Genomic DNA, 25,029 nt, shown 5'->3' with positions numbered 1-25,029 from the left:
ACTAGCCATAATTTTATTGTTGGGAAAATACATATTATATGCATAAATTTGACTTTGGCATGCTAAAATAACTTGATTTAAATTGTGTTATGTCCTCATGCCTTCTCGTTCATGTAACTTTATTGTGTGGTTTGACCTTGCTCAATGATGTTGAGCAAATGTGTTGGGGTTTAATAGTATCGACTGCTGCACTATAACTACACTGTTAATGATTTTTGTAAACTACACAGTATTTAACTGTAATGTAAACTGTATAATACTGTATGACAGTTATGCATGTTACTTTATTTTAAAGTTGCATTGTGAAAATTACTGTATATTTAACATTAAAGATGTACAATACTGTAAAAATAAATACAGCAAGATAAATGGTGCTGTAAATGTAAATAGTATTTTTGCTGTACTTAATTTACAGTAAGTTAAAGGTGGACTGCTGCACTACAATAACACTGTTAATGATTTTTGGAAATTACACAGTATTTAACTGTAATATGAACTTTATTTTACAGCAGGACAGTTATACAGTACTGCATTTTAAAGTTGCATTCTAAAAAATACTGTATATTTAACAGTAAAGATGCAAGTATATATGCAAGATAAATAGTGCTGTAAATGTACAAACAGTATTTTTGCTATAATTGATTTACAGTAAGTTGGACTGCTGCACTATAATTACACTGTTAATGATTTTTGTAAATTACACAGTATTTAACGGTAATATGAACTGTATTTTACCGTATGATGGTTATGCATGCTACTTTATTTTAAATTTGCATTGTGAAAATTACTGTATATTTAACAGTAAATATGTACAATACTGCAAATATTTATACAGCAATTTAAATGGTGCTGTAAATGTAAATACAGTATTTTTGCTGTAATTGATTTACAGTAAGTTCTTGGTGGACTGCTGCACTACAACTGTACAATTAACAATTTTGGTAAATTAAACAGTATGTAACTGTAAGATTAACAGAATATTACTGTAGGACAGTTTTACAATATGTTACTGTATTTTAAAGTTGCATTGTAAAAACTACTATATAAAGGTATACAATATTGTAAATACAAATACAGCAAGATAAATGGTGTAAAATACAGTATTTTTGCTGTAATTAAGTTACTGGCGAACTGCTGCCAGTAAGTTACTGTAGATTCTACAGGAAATCCTTAACAGTGTAGTAATTAATTACTTTTTTGAAGTAACTTTCCAAACAATGTCCCAACAATGTCTGAATCCTTAACAATGTAGTAATTAATTACTTTTTTGAAGTAACTTTCCCAACAATGTCCCAACAATGTCTATAGTCTTTGCTACCACTTCCTGAGATTCTTCAAAATCTTCTTTTGTGTTCAACAGAAAACAGAAACTCAAAGTTTTAAAACCAACTCTGTGTGAGTAAATAGTGAGCAAATTTTCCTTTTTAGATGAACCGAGGACATTGAAGCTCAGTTTGCGTTTCTAAGACTCAAGTCTGGGCCCATGTGCAGCTCAGCTGATTCCCCTCACGTTAACATGTTTGGTTGCCTGAAGACATCCTGCTGTGACAGCTATTGAGGGTGTTCCTGATCCATGAAGAGACGCACGCTAATCTCTAGCATAACACAATCGCCATCACCATAATCACATCAAAACTAATGTTAACGAGAGCCATCGCGCGGTGATAATTTGTTTACCATAGTGAAGAAAGGAAAGATTACTGGGACAGGCGCATGAGAAGACAAATATTACAGCGGTCTCCTTCAACTCTTGACTTCCAGCATCAAACATTAAACTAAACCCATTGAAGCCCAGCAGGGAAATAAAGACGCCAAGTCTGTGGATTTTTTTTTTTTTTTTTTTTTTTTTTGGATGACTACAGAGGAATTAAACGAACTGCCGTATGAGAAGGAGAAGAGTTGAAACTGAGGTTTGGGAGAGTTCAGAAACTCAGCATACTGAATAGAAAAAAGTGACTGTGTGCTTTTTAACTTTGCCAGATCTTTTTATATGCTCAAACAGGGACATTAAAAGGAATTGAAAGTCTAAAAAGCATAATAGCACCACTTTAAAAAGAGCTGTTTACTGCTTGATGGATAAAGGTGGATAAAAAGAGGCATACTGAGAAATAGGAAGCTGTTCTAGATTCATGAGCTGATTTTAAAAACATTTTAGTCACACTTTATTTTGAGGTACAATTCTTGCTATTAGTAAACCATTAACTAAGACTTTTTGCTTAATAAACTACTTAATTGCTGCTTATTAATAGTTAGTAAGGTAGTAGTTGGGTTTAGGTATAGGGATGTAAAATATGATCATACTTTAAACACTCACCGGCCACTTTATTAGGTACACCTGTCAAACTGCTAGTCAATGCAAATCTCTAATCAGCCAATCACATGGCAGCAACTCAACGCATTTAGGCACATAGACATGAGCAAACCGAGCATCAGAATGGGGAAGAAAGGTGACAAATGATTTAAGTTGCCTGGTCTGATGACTCTCAATTTTTTTGTCGTGGCATTCATTTGGTAGGGTCAGAATTTGGCGTCAACAACATGAAAGCATGGATCCATCCTGCATTGTATCAATGGTTCAGACGGGTAGTGGTGGTGTAATGGTGGGGGGATGTTTTTTGGCACCAGTTGAGCATCGTGTCAACGCCACAGCCGACCTGAGTATTGTTGCTGACCATGTCCATCCCTTTATGACCACTGTGTACCCATCTTCTGATGGCTACTTTCAGCAGGATAACACGCCATGTCATAAAGCGCTAATCAACTCAGACTGGTTTCTTGAACATGACGATGAGTTCATGTACTCAAATGGCCTCCACAGTCACCAGCTCTCAATCCAAAAGAGCACCTTTGGGGTGTGGTGGAACGAGAGATTTGATTCATGTATGTGCAGCCTACAAATCTGCAGCAACTGCATGATGCTATCATGTCAATATGGAGCAAAATCTCTGCTGAATATTTCCAGTGACTTGTTGAATCTATGCAACGAATGATTAAGGCAGTTCTGAAGGCAAAAAGGGGGTCCAACCAAGTACTAATAAGGTGTACCTAATAAAGTGGCCGCTGAGTGTAGGTACTAATAAACAGCAAATATCCTATTAATAGGCAGGTAATAAGCCAGTACTTGATTGTGGGAATAGATACTAACATGCAGCACAGCTAATTTAGTCATTTCCATAAATAATGTTGTTTATTGTGCATTAAGTTTATTTGAAATAAATATACGGAAAAATCTGAAACTCTTCCTTTGCTGTGCTTTGTTTACTGGCATTGTCTAAAAACTTGGCAGGTCCACTACAGAAACATCACTTGTGTAACACTGTCAGATTTGTTATTCATGTGACGAAACACATGAGTATAAAAATTGGATGACATTCTGCATCTTATGGGTCAGCACAACCAGACTTGCAAATGTCACATGCTGGTAGACAATCACAACTGAACCCTTCAACAAATAAGAACAGAAATATAATCTCAGATTCAGATTTCACGTCACAGTTTGTTTATTTATTCATTTCTACTTCAGTAATAGTCTAAAGGGCGGCACGGTGGCTAAGTGGTTACACTGTCACCTCATAGCAAGAAGGTCGCTGGTTAGAGTCCCGGCTGGGTCAGTTAGCATTTCTGTGAGGAGTTTGCATGTTCTCTCCGTGATCGCGTGGGTTTCCCCCACATTCCAAAGACATGCGCAATAGGTGAATTGAATAAACTACATTGGCCGTTATGTATGAATGTGTTTGTGAATGAGAGTGTGCATGGGTGTTTCCAAGTACTGGGTTGTGGCTGGAAGGGCATGTGGTGCGTAAAACACACTAGCAAAAAAGTTGGTTCATTCAACTGTGGTGACCCCTGATAAACGAGCGACTAAGCCGAGGGAAAATGAATGAATGAATGAATAATACAGTCTACTCTAGATCATTTGCTGCTCCAATGAGCATGACCACAAACCGTGTCCAAATCTGAAACACATTTAATAAAATGACCCCAAATATGGGTAACCTTAAAAATAATTACTGTATTACAGGTTAAATAAGCAAATGTGTTCTTCAGGGACATGAGTGTTTTACTAAAGCAGCCGAACTGGGCCAAAAGGTTGACATACTTGTTGCTAAGCAACTAAAAACAAACCCATTATTTTAGTATGCCTCATATAGCTATTAGGCGACGCAGTGGCGCAGTAGGTGCTGTCGCCTAACAGCAAGAAGGTCACTGGTTCGATCCTTGGCTCAGTTGGCGTTTCTGTGTGGAGTTTGCATGTTCTCCCTGCGTTGCGTTCCTCCGGGTGCTCTGGTTTCCACCACAGTCCAAAGACATGCGGTACAGGTGAATTGGGTAGGCTAAATTGTCTGTAGTGTATGAGTGTGAATGAGTGTGTGTGGATGTTTCCCAGAGATGGGTTGCGGCTGGATGGGCATCCGCTGCGTAAAAATGTGCTGGATAAGTTGGCGGTTCATTCTGCTGTGGCGACCCCGGATTAATAAAGGGACTAAGCTAACAAGAAAATGATATCTACCTACCGCTCTCCCTTGTGAGGCTAATATGGAGGTAACTAAAGCTGTAATTCATCGAAATTCCGATAGGCCTGGCTCCATAACACATTTCTATTGACCCCACTGTTAAAATTGCCGACTTTACAGCAGACAAAAAGGTGTTTACAGCCTGGTACAATGAGTGATTTTGGTGTATATAGCTAATATTACTCTTCATGACAACTGTGAGGGGGTGAATTTTTTTACTACTCATGTTTTTTCTATTAAGTTATATTAAGCATAATTAAGGGCGTGGCCACTTGAGTGACAGCTAGGTCTTGCTGGTCGTCGTCACGTCACCTAAGCTGATTCCGGCTGATTAGTCGCTGAACTCTGCATATACATTGTGTTTTTGTTTTGTTTTATTTGCCTTTTCACAGTCAATTGCTTTTTGTAATTATTTCCGACAATAATCAGACGATATGGCATGCTGTGTGCACTTAAATGTGCTCAAAAACCATTCAAATGGTCTGGATTTCCCAGGTGAGTGCAATTCTTATATACTTATACACCATATCTATAAACATATTTGCTTTATTTAAGATCATTTATCATTTGTATTTTTCTTTAGAACTGTAATGCACTCCAGAATCGGACAGATTGATTAGCTGCGGGCTCTAGAACAGTCATCTAAAACGTTGTCATACAGTGTTATGACTGGATTTCATGAATAGCCTCACATTTACTAACACAGGCTATATTTGAAGCATTTGGAAGTCATTTGTGTTTCCCCACTGTAGAAAAACATCCTAAGAACAATGTTTAGTGGCTCAATGTGTTATAACAGTGTTTTTAAAAAACTAAATACTTTATAGCTGTAATGTACAACCAAGCACATGTGGTCAGAACACAAACGAGTCGCAGGTAATGAAGTATTAAGCATTTCTCTCAATGAAAAGCCTGTCTAGGCAAAATGCGAGCAGGTAGCTCTGCTCACGCTCCGCCTCTTTGCCCTTGTTTGGTTACCCCCGGTTGGAGTGATAATGCACAAACAAAATGGCACAGGTTGGCCATACCCACTTTCAACCCAAGCTCATACTGGAAACGTAGCCCGGCGGATTCTGGAGACCGCGATTTACGTGGCCGGAGGTACACATTTTTTCGAGCGATTGCTGTGAGGCGGTCTGGTGCCGCTCCGCTCCTCTTCGCGCTTGCCGGCTGACGGCTCGCCTATGTGTGGAGGGCTTTCCCGCTGCAGCCAGTTTGTCCGCTTAGCTCGCAGCGTTACGTCGGCGGAGCGGAGGCCCGGAGGAGAAGGAGCTGGCCGCGGGAACAACCGGGATCGGGGACCGGGGAAGAGCGGTTCCAGAAATCAGGTAAGATGAAAAACAGAATCCGAAAAATAAGGGCGAGAATGCGGTGGGATCCTATAACGCGGTCGAAATCGAAGACGAGGGCTTTTGCTTTTTTTTTTCTGGACTGCTCCTGCAAACTGTCGCTTGGGTTTAGGGAAGGAGTAGGAGGAGGAAAAGCAGGGCGGCGGCGGCTTTTCACGTGAGAACAGCGTGGGCGAGAACAGCGAGGCACTCGAGACCCGAAAAAGCGCGCACAGCGGCCTCTCGCGGATCTGCGAAAACAAAAACTGCTCGAATACGTACCTATTCCGCGGTCTGCAGAAACGTCCGCGGGGCTACGTCTCCACAATGAGCCCGGGTTGCCCACTTTTAGCTTCATTTGCGCTCTTCAGAAACTTATGGGTGATGTCACGGATACTACATCCATATCTTTTAGTCTATGATAGTCACACAGTTACACTTGTTTACTTCATTACTTAAGTAATTATGTCAATATTAATATAACATTACATATAACTTATAGTATTCTCTTTGTGCTGCTGAATCTTTCCTGCCATATTTCAGCATTCCAAATGAAGGTTTTGATGCTCTGTATCCATCAGCATGATTTATATGTATGATACAGTGATGGCTAACATGCTAAACATTCACACGTCCGTGATTGCGAGGCAAGCTGTTCCAGCAACTGTGATTTCTTCCCTCATTGCCAAATGATTTGCAAATGAGTAAAAAAAAATAGTGCCTTCTCAGCTTCCCAAAAGCATTCAAGCAGTCCTCAATAAAATTGGGTCACAAGAGGTCCGTCCATTTTATTCAGTCATTTTCCCATTCAAATTACTCACATCCGTTCTCATTCAGAAGTTTGATTTCACAATTTAGCTTTATTAAAATAAATTCATTAATTTATTCTTTTTTTTTTGGCTTAGTACGTTTATTCATCAGGGGTTGCCACAGCGGAATGAACCGCCTACTTATCCAGCATATGTTTTACACAGCGGATGTCCTTCCAGCCGCAAACCATCACTGGGAAACATCCACACACACTCATTTTCACACATACACTATGGACAATTTAGACTACCCAATTCACTTATACCACATGTCTTTGGAGCACCTGGAGAAAACCCATACGAAAACAGGGAGAACATGCAAACTCCACTCAGAAATGCCAACTGACCCAGCCGAGGCTCGAACCAGCGACCTTCTTGCTGTGAGGCGGACATGCTACCCACTGCGCAACTGTGCTGCCCTTATTAAAATAAAAAAGTCAAATAATTATTTTTTAATTCTAATTAATTATAAAATGAAATAATCTGATTAATGGCAAATTAATCTCTAATTCAATTATTATTAAATGTGTGTTAAATAATATGTTAAAGGGGTCCTATTTTGCCCCTTTTTCACAAGATGTAAAATAAGTCTCTGAGGTCCATAGTGTGTCTGTGAAGCTCCAGCTTAAAATACCCCACAAATAACACCTTATAACTCTTTGAAGATGATCCTTTTAAGCTTTGCTAAAAAAAAAAAAAGCGATGTTTTGGTGACTGTCGCTTTAAATTTGAATGAGATTGTGCTCTTTCCAAAAAAGGGCGAAGCCGCAAATGTGTCAGCATAGTGGCAGATTCAAAAAGAAGAAAGAGCAACGTCCTATACTAATGAATATTTTCAGGCTCTGTGTGACACCATTGCGCATATTGCAGATATGTTTCAGCAGAAAAATTTCCTTGATTAGTATGCCAAAATAAGAAAATAATTCAGCGACACGGTCGCCGTGCCACCCATTCTGGATAAAGGTGAAAGAAAAGGGAGGAGGGGTTGATTTGAGAATGGGGGTTTCTTCCAGACGAAGATAGTTGTAGAAAGGAAATGAGGATATGTATAGTGACTTGGGATCTTTTGATTGGAGGATCATGATTAGCTAATGTGGGCCAGCTGGGTCAATCATGAGCACGTGCTCCTCTCGAAATTAGTTTAAAATTAAACTTCACTTAAAATAGCAAAAGTGGATTTAGACATGCCCTTAATGCTTTTGCACCATGCGCTTTAGATTTTGTGATTAGACTGTTAAAAGAGCCCATGGTTGAGACATTCAGTCATTTCGACTGGAAAACATCCACCTTGCCATCCACAAAGAGTCAGAAAAAACTGAGCCATTATAAAAACAGCAGCTTTTCTTGCTCCCAAATCAGAACACCAGAAAAAAAATTGTTTTTTACTTTCCCGAGGTCCTTGGAAAGATCACATCAGCACATCTCCAGCAACAATTGATGAGGAGAGTCAGACTGCCACCACCATACAGAGACTCTTATGAGAAAAACAGGGACAAACTTCTGTAATCCTGCCTTTAATAAAAGCCCAAAGGACAATCTGCAGTGAGCTATAAATCAGCAAAAAGTCAAATTAGTCATGATGCTGCCTGCCAAAACCAAACTGGCTCTGAACAACTGAAACATTACATGCGGCAGCAATTAGCCTACAATGTTGAGCTATGCTAATTGTTTTTTTTTTCCAACTATGAGTCATACTGCCAAAGTCTTTCAATTATTGGCTTGCAGAGAAACTCAGATGCAAACACATTAGTATTTGAATTAAACAATATGCATATGATTAGGTCACAGTGGTAACGTTTGATATTATCTAATGTAGCGTTAAAACATGTGAAATACTTCTATTTCAGGCCTCTGCCATTTTGTAAATTCTCTCTCTCTCTCTTTTTCTCTCTCTCTCTCTCTCTGCCCACCAAAAGGATGCATTAAGCAGGCAAAAATGAAATCAATATCCTCTTATTTTCCCTACCATTATCAGAAAAAAGCAGTGGGATGAATATGTCCTCACAGCACTGTGGATCTGTGAATGCAGCTGCGGGTATCGAGATTATGAAGAAAAAAAATATTTCCATCTCTAAAGCATCTCTGTACAGTAAAAGCACTAAATAAAAAAAATAAAATAAAAATGCATGCTTTAACTCATAGAATAGTAATGTATGCTACCTTCTTAATGCCCATTTTTTAATTTTATGAAGGATTTAGTCATGAATGCTATTTAAAAATAAATAAACAAACAAACAAACAAACAAACAAACAAATGTACTCTGTCAAACTTGTGAACAGCAGCTTAATATGGTATATAAATTTATGAAAAAATGAATGAATGATTGAATAAATGACTAAACAAAAACAAATGATTAAATAAATGATTAAATAAATAAATAAATAAATCAATGTTTAATGTTTTGTGAACAGCAGCTTAATGTGGTATATAAATAAATTAATAAATTAATTAATTAATGAATAAATAAATAAATTAATCAATTAATTAATAACAAACAAACAAACAAAAAAACAAACAAATAAATAAATGTGCTTTTTTAAACTTTTTATTTTAAATATTTTGTGAACAGAAACTTTATATGGTATATAAATATATGCATAAATAAATAAATTAATTAATAAAAAAAAATAAACAAAAAATAGATAAATAAATGAATAAATAATCAAAAATAACAAACAAGTGTGCTCTGCTCAACTACTTATATCAAATATTTTGTGAATAGAAGCAATATATCAATATGGTATATGGTACATAAATAAATAAATAAATAAATAAATAAATAAATAAATAAATAAATAAATAAATAAATAAATAAACCAACAAATGTGCTCTGTTAAACTATTTATTTTTAATATTTTGTGAACAGAAGTTTAATATGGTATATAAATATATGAATAAATAAATAAATTAATAAATAAACAAATAAAAAAAATAATTGAATAAATAAATAAACAAATGTGCTCTATTAAACTATTTATTTTAAATATTTTGTGAACAGAAGCTTAATATGGTATTTAAATATATACACAAATAAATAAATATATGAATAAATAAATAAACAACTGAGTGAATAAACAAACAAACAAACAAATAAATAAACAATAAATGAATGAACAAATGAATAAATAAATAAATAAATAAATAAATAAATAAATAAATAAATAAATAAATAAATAAATAAATAAATAAATAAATATTTTGCGATAAGCAGCTTAATATATTATACTGTAACAAGCTGTTTATATGTTGGCAATACAAAAAATAATGCTTTAATATTCTTCCATATAGCCCATTAAAATTCAAAATGATAGTACATAATATTGTACAATTTTGCATCACTGCTAAAATAAATAAATGTGCATATAGTAGAACTACAACTGAAACAAAATGCTCATTTATATATCTGAGAACATGTTGGATAAACAATGTATGAATTTCATTTATGTTATAGATGCTACCAATTTCCATATTGAACAATTCACAGACAACAGAGAAGCATATTTACGGATTTACAAATGTTACATATTAACACCTACATACACAAAAACAAGACTAGGCTGATAATAAAATAAAACTATGTGAGAATAACAACTCTTGAAAAACAGCAGCTCACTTTTTGAGGTTGTACAGTGATTGAGATACTCATAATTTGATTGGACGCTGCAGAATTTAACTTATTCATTAATGCGTAGGCAACTCAAGAGAGCCAAATTCCATTTTTTATGGAAGGGAGAAGAGGAGAAAAAACAAACAAAACCCACACCATCCCACCAGCATGATCACATCCGTCCTGTTTTTAACTTGAAGTGATCACCTGATGTGTGATGTGTGACCTGATTGGTGAACCCACACAGTGTAGGTGTTCCACCCAGGAAAGCTTCAAGCATCCATCAGCAAATATACGTCGCATAAAAACTCAGATATGGGATTTCTGTTTTCTTTAGCTTTAGGTGTGTTTATGCTATGTTGTAATATAGAGATTCCAGTTTCCAGATTCTGAACTTACACAGGTATGTCTTGATGGTTCTGTGGGTCTCGTCTAGCAAATCTGATGTTTTTCTAATCTATTTTCTGTCCTATTGGGGTCAGGTGATTGGCTGGGCCATTCTACAGCTTGATTTTCTTTCTCTGAAAGCATATGAGAGTTTCCTTGGTTGTGTTTTGGATCACTGTCTTGCTGAAATGTCCAACCTCATTTTCATCATCCTGCTAATGTAGATGTTGGACTGAAGCAGCCAAGATTCCACGAAGGGCAGATGGATGCTGAATAATTAGAAATTTCAGCTGCTGTCTGGGTATTCCATGCCTGTCTACACCTTCCTTTCTTCATGTGTTCAATACTTTTTTCCAGTGTCATTTCATTTTATTACACATAACTCCATGTGTAAACTAATTAGATTTGTTTTCTTTTCATATATATATCTCTTTGTTGTGTAGAGATAGCAGGGGATCTTAACTTATTATTCCAGGGCTGAATAATATTAGTTTTATGGTGAATTGCCTTCTCTTTTAGTTACAGTCGGTGAATGAACGAGGACACATGTAACTTGGTCCAAAATATTTATTACTTTCCGTGTGGTACAACAAATCAGTCACCTAAAATAGTCTCATTGCCCAAAAACCGCTTCTCCTTTCTCTCTCCCTCTTCCTCTCCGCTTCACACACACACCCCAAACTGCAGCTGGACTCGCACATTTTACAACACGTGTAAACATAACGGCTGTTTGTAATCTGATTATCAGTTATTTTCAACGCGTTGCTTGTCATGTGTTGTTGATGTAAGCTATACATGATGTAAGATATAGGCTATCGGCCTCCAAGTCTGAAGAATCATCGGTTATCGGTATCGGCCAAAAAATCCATATCGGTGCATCCCTATACAAAACCAACTAATTTGAGAATTACATTGATTGTTTCTGGGGAAATAAAATCCACTTTTAGATAATGTTAGCTGAAATTCAGCTTTGCGCAACATGGGCAAAACACCCTAATGCAATAAGCTCTTCCATTAAGCTTTGTGTTTTTGTTCATTAGCTTGAATATATCATTTGACTTACTGGGCTTTCATCAGAGAACAGAATCATCCCTTTGAAACAGATCTCATTATAAATGTCCAAGACGGTAATCAAGCAGCTCTTATAAGGCTAATTGTAGCAAGCCCACAACAACTTAAGCAAATATTGATTTAGTAATTGTGACTCAAGAACTAGCATTAAACAAAAGAGATCATGGATGTTTAAAGGATCAACAGTGAACATAAAAAAAACTGCATTAATGCACAATTTCACAATTTTCTGAATCAGACAGGAAAAGAGAAGGTGAAAAATTGCAGCATTGAGAGAAAAAGAGTGATTAGAGAGAATAAACCAGCTATTTTAACCACCCACACACAATCCTTCAGTTCTGTTTGTATAAATAAAGACCAAATAATGAAGGGAAATTCTGTTTGGCGTATTAGTCAGTTTAGATATCTTCCTATTGTCTCTCATAATGGGCTTGCAGAAGCATGGTGGTTTAATAAGGCACACTGATGAGTCTCCGGCTACAGTTGCTTGCAGTCATGGGTTGTAATGGTGCAGCCCCGAGGAAGCAAAGGGTCTCAGTTATAACTGAATGGACCCCTGATACCTTCAGACCTAAGCTAACCATTTTAATAGAGACCTAAGCTAACAAACAAAATCTCAAATTCAACAAATAACCTCAATTTATCAATTTTTTTTACGATTGTCTACAGAATAAACCACTGTTTTACAATGCTTGCCTTATTACCCTAACCTTTTTTATGTTTACATCCCTATTTGTTTATGAGTAGGTGCTGCCACTGGAATCTTTTCAGTTTAAGACTATTGGTCTCATTCACTTCTATTGATTTTAGACATTAAAAACAGCTTGTTATGCTGCTTGATGCTGCAAACCGATACTTTCTTATTATATTATTCAACTTTTTTTGTATAGTCATGATCACACTTGTTTGTAGAACAACTAGTTTGACCATTATCTACATCTTATTAGTCCTAGTCATTATTTCCATAGGCAAGTGAACCGGAAGCACGAAACAAGCAGAATAAGGTCAATAGATACTTAAAGAACAATTATTAGACACTAAAATGTCTTTATTATTGTGGTCATTTGCAATGTCACAACCTGATGCTGGCAAGATGTAAAATTTAAACCCGGAAGGCAAAAATAGTGTGAATGAGCAAACATAATCTACGAGCGAATATCATTTTGTTTGATGTACAACACAAAATCCTCTCCTAAAAACTCAGAAAATGTAGTTTAGAGTTTTATAGTCCTTGCAGCAATAATATAATAAGCAAGAAAGCAAGGAAGGAAGTGTTACCATTTTAATACACCAGTATGCTCTAGAGGGTGAACTTGACTCCCAGCCTACTCTTCCTGTTGAAAACTCTTCATTAAAAGTGCATGGCAGCAGCGTTTCAGTAAGCACTCCTCCTCAGTCGACTCCCATTCAGGTCTGGACGAGATAAAAAGTCCTGTCCAAGAATGGATTATGGACCAAACCAATGGGGTCAGCACCTGAGGGTGACTACCACTGAGAGCAACAAATGAGACACATTCCACAATACTGTAGATGGAAATTTGACATAGAAGCAGAACAGTGCTTGAATGTGAGCCATAGACTGTTGGCACAGTATGAAACAAATGATGAAATGAGAAAATCCTTTCCTGGCACCTCGTCAAGCACTAAGAGAGTCTTTTGAAGAACTTATTGTAATATTATGGTACGACAATGTTGTTGTTTCTTACAATGTGCACAAGAATTTATTCTCATTAATATGTCGTAATTGGAACTATGACAAACAGCAAATAAAGAATCATACTTGTGATGAATGTGTACGCATGCATCACAAGTTTGCGTCAAAGTTTGCGAATGTTTTTTGGAATAATGGATTTGGGAATGCCAAAAATGCCTTCATGGTGTTCCTCAAGGGTCAGTATTGGGGCCACTTTTATTTATTATTTATATCCTACCTTTAGGTCATATATTTCGTTCTTTTGGCATACATTTTCATTTTTATGCAGACTATACACAAGTTTATATCTCCACAAAACCTACAACATCGCACCCCCCTTCTGACCTTACCAAATGTCTAAATGAGATTAATACATGGATGACTAATAATTTCTTAAAGTTAAATGCCAGTAAAACCGAAGCCCTTTTGGTTGGCTCAAAATCTGTTTTATCCAAAGCTCAATCTTTTACCCTGTTTGTTGATAACTCCCCAGTCAATTTCTCAACCCAAGTGAAAAGTCTTGGGGTTATACTGGATGGCATGCTCTCATTTAGTTCTCAAATTAGTAATATCTCACGTTCTGCCTTTTTTCATTTGCGTAACATTGCAAGACTTCGCCCTTCACTATCTCAACAAAGTACTGAAGTGCTTGTTCATGCTTTGGTTACATTACGGATTGATTACTGTAACTCGCTTCTCTCTGGTATTCCTGATAAACAAATTCATAAACTACAGTTGATTCAGAATTCAGCGGCTAGGATAGTCACCTGCTCGCGTACTTCTGATCACATAACTCCGATTCTCTTTCACCTGCACTGGCTTCCTGTTCACTATCGTATACAATACAAAATCCTCCTCTTAACATACAAAGCTCTTCATAACCTGGCCCCTCGCTATCTTTCTGATCTTCTTCATTTGTACACTCCTTCACGCTCACTTAGATCATCTTCTGCTGAACTGTTATCTGTCCCACACTTTAAGATGAAGTCATTTGGAGGCAGGGCTTTTAGTTGTACAGCACCGAAGTTATGGAATTCCCTGCCTTTGCACATTCGCCAGATGGACTCTATTTCCAATTTTAAATCTCAGATAAAGACGTTTTTGTTTAGGATAGCTTTTAATGATTTGTTGGTTTAATTATGCTGATTGTCATTTTTACTGCTTGCATTTTTATGATGTGCTTGTAATCTGCTGTAAGGTGTCCTTGAGTGCTTTGAAAGGCGCCTAAAAATAAAAGGTATTATTATTATTATTATTATTATTAAAAAAACGAACTATGTTAGTATGTTGAACTTTGCACCCCTGATTGGCTAATATCTGCACTGGTGCTTGAAAATTTGTTAATTTTTAAACTTCTGCTCTGAAAGTTGCGACTCAATGGACCCACAACTCAGTACGGCAACGCTTGACCTCTCTCCATTCAAAGTCAATGAGAGTGTACAATGGAAAGTTAAAATCTACATGGGAATACAATGGAAAATTACAATGGAAAGTTACAATCTACATGGGAACACAATGGGATGTTACAATGGGAAGTTGCAATCTACATGGGAATATAATACACTGTAAAAAATGCAGGGTCCGTTCCACACAATTCATTCATGGTGCTCCAACACAAATTGATTAAGTTAACTGGTTCCACTTTATATTAAGTGTCCTTAACTACTATGTACTTACATCAAAAAATAAATACAATGTTCTTACTGTGTTTATAATGTATTTGAGAACACTTGTGGTGCTTTTGATTTGGGATAGAGGTTGGGTTATGGACAGGTTTGGTGGTATGGGTAGGTTTAAGGGTGAGTTAAGGTGTAAGGGATGGTCAACAGTGTATTTACAAATGTAACTACAAATGTTAACTACAGATGTAATTACATACATGTATTTAACCAAGCATAAGTACACAGTAAATACATGTATTTACACAATGAGTACATTGTAACAAACTATGTAAGTACATATTAGTTAAGGCCACTTAATATAAAGTGGGACCAGTTAACTTAACACTTTTATGTATCATATATTTCAAATGTATGTGTATTGAACATAAAAAAAATTGTTGTCCCAATGAAATCTCAAGAATTGTGTTGTTTCAACTCATTTTAATTAAGTAGTTTGAACAAGTAAAAAAAATATATTTTTTGAGTGTAGAAAGTTACATCAGCATGGTAATACAATGGGGCGTTACAATGGGTAGTTACAATCTACATGGGAATACAATGGGAGGTTACATTGGGAAGTTGCAATCTACATGGAAATGCAATAGAAAGTTACAATCTGCATGGTATTGCAATGTGACATTACAATGGGAAAGTTACAATCTACATGGGAATACAATGGGACGTTACAATGGAAAGGTACAATAGAAAGTTACAATCTACATGGGAATACATTGGGAAAGTTATAATCTACATGGGGATACAATGGGACGTTATAGTGGAAAGTTACAATGGAAAGATAAAATCTACATGGGATTACAATGAGAAGTTACAATGGAAAGTTACAATGGGAAGTTACAATATACAAGGGGAAAACAATGGGACGTTACAATGGAAAGTTACAATTTAAAGTTACAAGCTACATGGGTATACAATGGGACAATACTATGGGACAATACAATGGGAAGGTTACAATCTACACGGGAACACAATGGTATGTTACATTAGGAAATTGCAATGGAAAGTTACAACCTACATAGGAATACAATGGGAAATTACAATGGAAAGTTACAATGGAAAGTTACAGTCTACATGGGAACACAATGGGATGTTACATTAGAAAATTGCTATGGAAGGTTACAACCTACATGGGAATACAATGGGGAGTTACAATGGAAAGTCACAATGGAAAGTTACAGTCTACATGGGAACACAATGGGAAGTTACAATGAAAAGTTAAAATCTACATGGAAATACAATGGGACGTTACAATGGGAAGATACAATCAACATGGGGATACAATGGGACGTTACAATGTAAAGTTACAATGAAAACGTATAATCTACATGGTAATACAATGGGACGTTAAAATGTGAAGTTACAATCGAGATGGGAATACAATCGGAGGTTACAATCTACATGGAGTAAAATGGGAAGTTGCAATGGGAAATTACAATCTACATGGGAATATTAAAATCTTATTTTGTGTTCAACAGAAGAACGAAACTCCTAAAGGTTTGGAACAAGTAAAGACTGAGTAAACGATGACAGAATCTTTAGTTTTGGGTGAACTAAATTTAAAATTCTGTCCTGGTTTACTCACCTTTAAATTGTTCCAAACCTGTATAAATTTGTGAGGATCTTTAAAACCACTTGGTCCCCACTAACTTAAAAAAAAATACCAAGGGCCCTCACAACTCAAGCTGATGCCAGAGAATAGCAGTGAAGAAAGTTGACTGTTCCCCACCTGTGCTGCTGCATCAGGGCTGAAACATTATGCTTTAACACACTGCAACAGCAAAGACTACAAGCAACAACTATGGAGTGTCAGCCACAACGTCCCATCGGAGCCTGTATAATGCTGATGTTGCAGAACACAGCACAGAATCTAAACCTCTCTAAACTAAAGCTTGTTGACAGCCCACTGTTAGCTTGCTGAGTCATTGGGCACCAGTTACACTTTGCATTCTGCAGAAGATAGACATTCAGGTTTCCTGAGTAAATGATGACAACATTTTCATTTTTGGATTATATATTCCTTTTGAATAATACATTTAATATCAGCATGCTTTTTAGGAAGCCTACATTTGTTTTAATAAAAAACTATGCCTAAAAATGTTGGTTAAACTGGTCTGCACAGCCTACAGTGCTGGAGAGAATGAAGAGAACACTTTAAAGTTCTTATTGGTTTTCTGGATTTTTGAAATAGGTATGCATATTTAGTAAAAGTTCATTTGTGATTTAATATGTAAACTAACATTAATGCAACCCAGGTTCATTCTGAAAATGTACTGCCATATACATTTTTGATGAGCGCCAAATACGTCCCAGGAGTTTTGCAGTTTTTGGTCGCTGTGTACACATTTTGAGATCTCAAATATCTCTTGCGAATGCTATTAGTGCCTGCTGTTCTCACTTAAATCCACCAGAGGTTGCTGTCGACTGACTAACTGACCGATTGACTGGGCCACCCTCCTCCTTCCCTAAACCCAACCAATAGTATTTTCAAAAGCACCGATTGACCAGCGAACCCCATACCCCGTCGTTACGATCAACTCCTCTCTGCGTCACAAGTCCACCGAGTGAGCCTATGTTGCTTTAATGTGTCTTCCAATAAGATGGGTTAATCATTGTTTAATAATTTGTTGTCTATGAATTTATATTTGATTTCAGAAGTTAGTTAGTTGGTTGGTTCACTGAAAAAAAAAATCAAAGATGATTCCTTTGATTTACTCAATTTTTTTTACATTAAGTGGTTGTAAACAATTTATTTGTGTTGAATTTAAACCCACAAATTAAGTTGAACATAATTCAATTTAATTTATTTTTTAAATTCAACACAAATAAATTGTTTGCAACAGTTCTGCATGCAACATTTTTTCAGTGTTGGTTGGTTGGTTGGTTAGTTAGTTAGTTAGTTAGTTAGTTAGTTAGTTAGTTAGTTAGTTAGTTAGTTAGTTAGTTAGTTAGTTAGTTAGTTTACTTTATTTGTCTCGTAGGGAAATTTCATTTGCAGCATAAACACACAGCGACATCTGACATTTCACATTTGGCATTTATATAAATAAATCTTATAAAAACATGGTACCCCTATACTAAATAAATATCTAGTCTACTGGCCATCAACTGCTACTGAGGGAAGAGGAATTAAAAAAAACTTAATTGAGGTATAAATGATCATTTTGTCCAATTTCTAACACATCTGGAAACAATATTGATGACCTGATGGTAACAATTGGAATAAAGGATGAAATTCATCATTATCAATCATGATAGCCTTCCTTAGTACTCTTTCTTACCATCATGCTATCAATGCTCTTTATTTTTATTCCCAGAAACTTACTGGTTGTTGTTTCCACCTTTCCCAGTGACCTCTTCTAGGCCTCATAAGCATTTCCATACAAACAGATCACACAAACTGTTGCAATACTTTCGATAAATCACTAAAACGTGATAAACAATGTGTTGTCAACATTAAAAGACAATAGTTTCTCTAAAACATTTCAAAAGAATTATACACACTTACACCATGTCTGACTTTTATACTCAAAGCACTGCTGAAATGTTGCACTGCTATATGTACAGTACAGATACATTTTTAATACAGCCCAAAATAAAAGCATTAATGTGTATGTTTTGTTTTCACAAGCTTTCCAATTGTAATACATGTTCACTTTCTTCACGAGCCTCAGCTGCAATCAAAATCAATGCTTTCGGCGTGGACTACAAAGACAGCATATTGTGAATCTGAAAATCATTAAGACTGAGGTGTAATGAACACAACTTTGAAAGCAAATTACACAAAATGTGGACAAAACAACTTTAAGATTTTTCCCGGCTCTCTCCGGACAGCATGCCAAATATGCGTATTCTTATACTTGAACTTGAAGTCGTGCCTTTCACTTCACATTCATTCATTCATTCATTCATTCATTCATTCATTCATTCATTCATTCATTCATTAATTCATTTATTCATTTTCCTTAGGTTTAAGGCTGGTTTACACTTCTGCTTCAAGTGATCTGCATGACCCATGGCGCATTGCCTTGCGGGTAGTCATGCATTTATACTTCTGCATGCTGTTTGTGTTGCTCAGCATTAACTGTTCCAAAAAGCTAGCTGGCAGTAAGCTATGTTATGTTCCTCTGTGTCGAGTTTCTTCGCGGTGTTTTGTTTTTCTGAACACTACCTTAAAGTACAAGTAGCTAAGTGCCTACTCACACTATGCTATCCGAACCATGCCCAAGCCCGTTTCCCGAATCGTTTGAGAAGTGTGAGTGCTTTGAATCAGGCTCAGGCATGGATCACTTGGCTAGCTCTGGCCCGGTTGGAAAAGGTGTGCCAAAATGTGGTTCACTTGGGTTTTGGTGCGGTACGCTTATAGTGTGAGTGTAAAGCACGCCAGAGCCCGAAACTGAAGATGAGATGAGACGTGACTTTTACGGGATATAGATTTATTAATGATTCTTACTGTTCAATGAAATCGAACTGTTGTAGATTATTAAAGACGCAAACCCCTCACTGCACAACAGCTGCACCTTCAGCAAACCTCCTAATACCTGCAGCATGAAGACTTTATTGTTGTTTATGAGTGTCGAAAGTGGTTAATCTGTTCTGTGAAATATTTGGCTGCGTGTCACTGCATATCAAACGACTAAAGCGATATAACTAGAGAAATCTCCACTGTGCTGAGCGAGGGCGCTTACTAAACAGCGCAGCATCGATGACGTAAGCGTGCCCAGGCCCGAATGTAATGTGAGTGCAGGCCGTCGGGGGAGACGGGAGGGGGACAAGCATACTTTGCCCTGGTTCAAGGCAACTGTACATAGTGTGAGTATGCCCTAAACTCATTCATTCAGAGGTGGAAAACAGCAGACGTCCAACAACTTTAATCATAAGGTAAAAACAAAACAACAGTTTCCATCTGGAGCTACTCCCCGGGACTCGACACTTGTAAACACTAGCTCCATAGGGCTCGCGGCTCTCAGCATCACCTACACTCGTCACAGCTACCAAGCCGACCAATCACGGAGCTTGCACTATGCGTCATTGCAACGTGTAGTTACATTTTTTGAGAAGTGCACTTCAGAGTCGGCGTCAGCCTCGGTATAAATCAGCCTATAGTCTCTTATTTAACAGGGTTTGCCACAGTGGAATGAACCGCCAACTTTTACAGCATATGTTTTACGCAGCGGATGCCCATCCAGCTGCAACCCCGTACTGGGAAACACCCATACATTCTCACATTCACACACACACTCATCCACTAAGGCTAATTTAGTTCACCCAATTTAGCTACAGCGCATGTCTTAGGACTGTGGAGGAACCCAGAGGAAACCCACGAGAACATGGGGAGAACATGCAAACTGTACACTGAAATGCCAACCGGCCAAACCAGGACTCAAACCAGTGACCTTCTTTCTGTGAGGTGAAAGTGCTAACCACTGAGCCAATGTGCCCCCTTCACTTTTACAATTGTCAGTTATTACAGAACAGTCTATTTTCCAGCACTACATGTACTCAATTCCAGTCGCAAAACCTGTGTGTTTGTGTCCGGCTCCATCATCATCAGCATCAGCAGCACCAGCACTAACCTGTCATAATCCTGGCAGATCTCCCCCACGGCTATCAAAGCTTTCAGATACTCGTTGGGCTGATATGGGTTGATGTAGTGCAGGGAACAGCTATTGCGAGGGTCCCCATTGGACGCCGTGAAGTCTATGGCAACCTAGAGAGATAACAGCATGACAAACTCTCTTGGTAAAACTCCAAAAAGTCGGACCAAAATGTAACAGCTTATATAATCTGATCGATCGTCAAATAAGTTTAATCGTTTTAGTTTCACGCCTGGAACAGTGGTCTCCTATCGTGGGGAAATTGAAAGGAAACGTCTGTCTACGAAAATGCCTGTCTATTTTCCTAGGAAGCCCCACAAAAAGAGCAGAGAATAGTTCTGCAATCAAATGCCCATCTGCATCAATAATTAAAGTGCTTGAAATGTATGTTTTATTTGTTTAGAGTCATTCATCAAACAGATGTTGCAATCCAAAACAGCATAAATGGCTACCATATGCTCTCCGATACATCTCAAAACACTTGATGCATGATTATATTAAAGCATTGCTGAATAGTTAACAAGGTCTTGTGTGAAACATTCCCTCTGAGGCTTTCACTATACTTGACATCTGATTATCTTTACTTTAACAGGCAACGGGAGAATTCTGGTATTTAAATAATGAATATTCAATTGAATTCATTAACGATCTTGACCCATTTTGTCGCTCTTAAAGGAGGCATAGGAGAGGGGGTCTTTGAAAAAAACAGTTTAAAGGTGGTTTTAATCTGTTGTTGCCTCCAGCCGTGAAACAATCAGGCTCAACAGGAAACTCAAGGGTAGCTTGTCAAAAGTGTTATCAAAATGACAAATGTGAATGGGGAATAAATAACATATTTTGATTGCTACTTTTTTTTAAAAATGGAAATTTGTTTGCAGCACAGAATAAATAAATGGAAATTGTGACATTATCTCACAACTTTCTACAACTTTTCTGTAAAGTTTCTCAAGTTTCTGATTTACAACATTGACTTTTTTTTCCACAGCTGTGTGTTCATAACTGGAGATATACACTCAGAATTAATAACAATAATAATTCCTTAAACTTATATAGCACTTTTCTGGGCACTCACAGCGCTTTACACAATGGGGGGGAATCTCCTCATCCGCCACCAGTGTGCAGCATCCACCTGGATGACGTGACGGCAGCCATTTTGCGCCAGACCGCACACCACACACCAGCTGATTGGTGGAGAGGAGACAGAGATGAAGCCAATTGGAATATGGGGATGGTTAGGAGGCCATGATGGATAGAGGCCAGTGGGCAGACTCTTTTTCGAAGGACATCCTTGGATTTTTAACGACCACAGAAACATCTCATCCGAAAGACGGAGCTCACTGAGCAGTATTGGTCCCCTTCACTATACTGGGGCATCAGGACCCACACAGACCGCAGGTTGGGCGCCCCCTGCTGGCCTTACTAACCCACTTCTGGCAGCAACCTAGCTTTCCCATGTGGTCTCCCATCTAGGTACTGGTAGCATCAGTGGGCGACCATGTGAGAGTTGCAAAGAGCTAGCTGCCGATAGCGGGCAATTGTAATGTAGTGTAATGTGTACTTATACAGCGTGTTTATTGTGTATGGCCATACATCCAAAGTGCTTCACAATCATGAGGGGGTCTCTCCACACTAGCACCAGTGTGCAGCGTCCACTTAGATGATGCGACGGCTGCCAAAGGATAACGGTGCCAGTGCTCTTACCACACACCAGCTATTGGTAGTGAAGAGACAGTGATAGAGCCAATTCGGTGGATGATTGGTCGATAGAAAAAATGTGGTCAGGACCCCGGGGTTACACCTGTACTCTTTACAAAAAGTGCCATGGGATTTTTTAATGACCACAGTGAGTTAGGACCTCGGTTTAACATCTCATATGAATGATAGCGCTTAATGACAGTATGGTGTCCCCTTCATTTTATTGGGACGTTAGGACCCACACAGACCACAGACTGAGCGCCCCATGCTGGCCTCACTGACACCACTTCCAACAGCAACCTAGTTTTTTTTCCATGTGGTTTCCCATTCAGGTACTGACCTGGCCCAGCCCTGCTTAACTTCAGTGAGTAATATATATAAACATTGGGAGATAAAAACTTGAAATATAGAAATATTGTGAGAATTAAAATCAGAATTGAAAGAAAGCCAATAACCTTGCCATTTCAAGATATAAAGTGAAGGATGCTGTGAGGAAAAAGGTCAGAATTGTGGATTAGAAACTCAAAATTGCAAAACATAAACATAAAAAAAACATAATTAAAAAAAAAAGGTTATATCTTGCAATTATAACTCTTTTTCTGAATGCTAACCTTACTTCTAAGCATATTTAGCCTTTTATTCCATTTGACTTTTATTAATCTAGCATAATAATTATTTTTAGTTTATTTTTGTGGAACCGTGTTTTACTGGACTCTAACCTGAGCGCTCTTTATCACAAGTACAACACTATACAAGGTGAGCTCATGAGCAAACTGACCATGCCAAAAACTGCATATAAATAACCCTCTATTCATCTGTTATATGTACCAGTAAAGAAAAGTGAGATCTAAACTTGCAATACAGAAATATTGTGAGAATTAAAATCCAAATTGCAAGAGAGCCAATAAAATTGCCATTTCAAGATATAAATTGAAGGATTCTGTGAGGCATAAGGTCAGAATTGTGGATTAGACTCTAAAAATTGCAAAATATAAACATATAAAAAAAACATTATATAAAAAGTGTATATCTTGCAATTCTAACTTTTTTTCTGAATTGTAACCTTATTTTAAAGCATACATTTTAGGATTTTATTCCGTTTGACTTGTATGCATTAATTAATCAAGCATTATAATTATTTCCATTTTATTTTTTTATTTATTTATTTAAATTTTTTTGTGGAACCTTGTTTTACCAAACTCTAACCTGAGCGCTTATTATCATAAGTACAACACTGTACAAGGTGAGCTCATGAGCAAACTGACCATGTCAAAAACTGCATATAAATAACCCTCTATTCATCAGTTATATGTCCCAGAAAAAAAAGTGATATAAACTTGCAATACAGAAATATTGTGAAAATTAAAATCCGAATTGCAAGAGAGCCAATAAACTTGCAATTTCAAGATATAAATTGAAGGATTCTGTGAGGCATAAGGTCAGAATTGTGGATTAGACTTTAAAAATGGCAACACATAGACATATTTAAAATAAAACATTATATAAAACAGTTTATAGCATTAATTTTTTATTTTATTTTATTTTTTTATTTTATTTCATTTTATTTTTATTTATTTATTTTTTTTTTATTGTATTTTAGTCTTTTAAAATTGATCAACTGACTGATCTGATCAACTGACTTAAAATATGTACAAATGAACACACACAATTAAACCCACACAGCTAATATTTAGTATGTCTGGTTGTTGTTTTTTTTCTCTGAATTGTGATTTTATTTCTAGCAATTTCACATTTTTTAAAATTGTTTTGCAATTCTGACTTTATTTCTTCATATTCTGCATTTGAATGTTGCAGTACTCTCTTATTTTACTCAATATTAATATATAAATAAATATATAAAAAAAACAATATATGATTTTATAACTGCGTAATTATAAGAGATGTAGAATTGTAAGATCTAAAAAAAGTCACAATTACCATATTTGTAATTACAAGGTGAAAACAACCTCCCATAGTTTTTACAGTCAAACAACAGACTTGGACTACCTTTTTTTTTTTTTTACAAATCACATATAATCGACTATATGTGAGTTGTGTTTGTGTGAGGAGGCAGTTATCAGTCACCCAAGTCTGGCATTAGCATCAACATGCTTGATGGAGAATGCGGGCAGTAAATCTGTGAAGAGTCTGGATCACACTGCGCTGCTAAATGCGGAGCGCACTGCTGTTCCCACTTACTGTGAAGTGTATTTGGCAGCCTCCCATGATGTAGTCCAGGAAGGAATAGACTCTGTGAAGCTGCAAAATAAAGAAGGGATGGTGAGATTCAGAAATCCTTCTACATTTATCTGCCTGGCTCACCAGAAATCATTACATGGAAAACTACCTGCAAACTTTGGCCAGCCAAGACTTAATAGAAATATGTGCCTCAGTCTACATTTGTACGCTGTAAAAAAATGTTATGACAAAAAGTCGAGACAACAAACATTTCTGAGTTGCTTTAACTTACTTAAATAACTTAATGTTAAACTTAATCCTAAAGTTTAACTGAATATTTTAGTCATTTTTGATTGATAAAAGTTGAGATGACGAGAAAAGTTCATTTGATTCAACAACAAAAATAATAAGACAGCAGGAATTTTATTTACAGAGTGCAAAACGTAAAATACGTTGCTCTGGGGACGTTTGTT

The 25,029-nt window shown here is 36.8% G+C and overlaps 1 protein-coding gene and 1 long non-coding RNA gene across 3 annotated transcripts in view; one reads left to right on the top strand and one right to left on the bottom strand.

Moving 5' to 3' along the window:
- Positions 1-25,029, bottom strand: part of cpne7 (copine VII) — a 115,477-nt gene that overhangs the window by 25,746 nt on the left and 64,702 nt on the right. For both annotated transcript variants that reach the window (XR_012382847.1, XM_687889.10), the window contains exons 10-11: positions 24,578-24,637; positions 20,663-20,796 (exon numbers count right to left, since the gene is read on the bottom strand). Coding sequence is in view for 1 of the 2 variants with exons in the window: in XM_687889.10 (XP_692981.4) it covers positions 20,663-20,796; positions 24,578-24,637 (194 nt within the window). In the remaining variant the exon portion in view is untranslated. The remainder of the gene's footprint in view (positions 1-20,662; positions 20,797-24,577; positions 24,638-25,029) is intronic.
- On the top strand, positions 1,851-21,380 carry LOC141375200 (uncharacterized). The gene is made up of 2 exons (XR_012382856.1): positions 1,851-4,202; positions 20,497-21,380. It is a non-coding gene; the product is annotated as an uncharacterized lncRNA (long non-coding RNA).

The sequence above is a fragment of the Danio rerio genome, chromosome 7, assembly GCF_049306965.1.
Source record: "Danio rerio strain Tuebingen ecotype United States chromosome 7, GRCz12tu, whole genome shotgun sequence".
Taxonomy (NCBI): Eukaryota; Metazoa; Chordata; class Actinopteri; order Cypriniformes; family Danionidae; genus Danio; species Danio rerio.
Note: the sequence above shows the minus strand (reverse complement) of the source record. Positions and strands in the feature narration are given on the sequence as shown.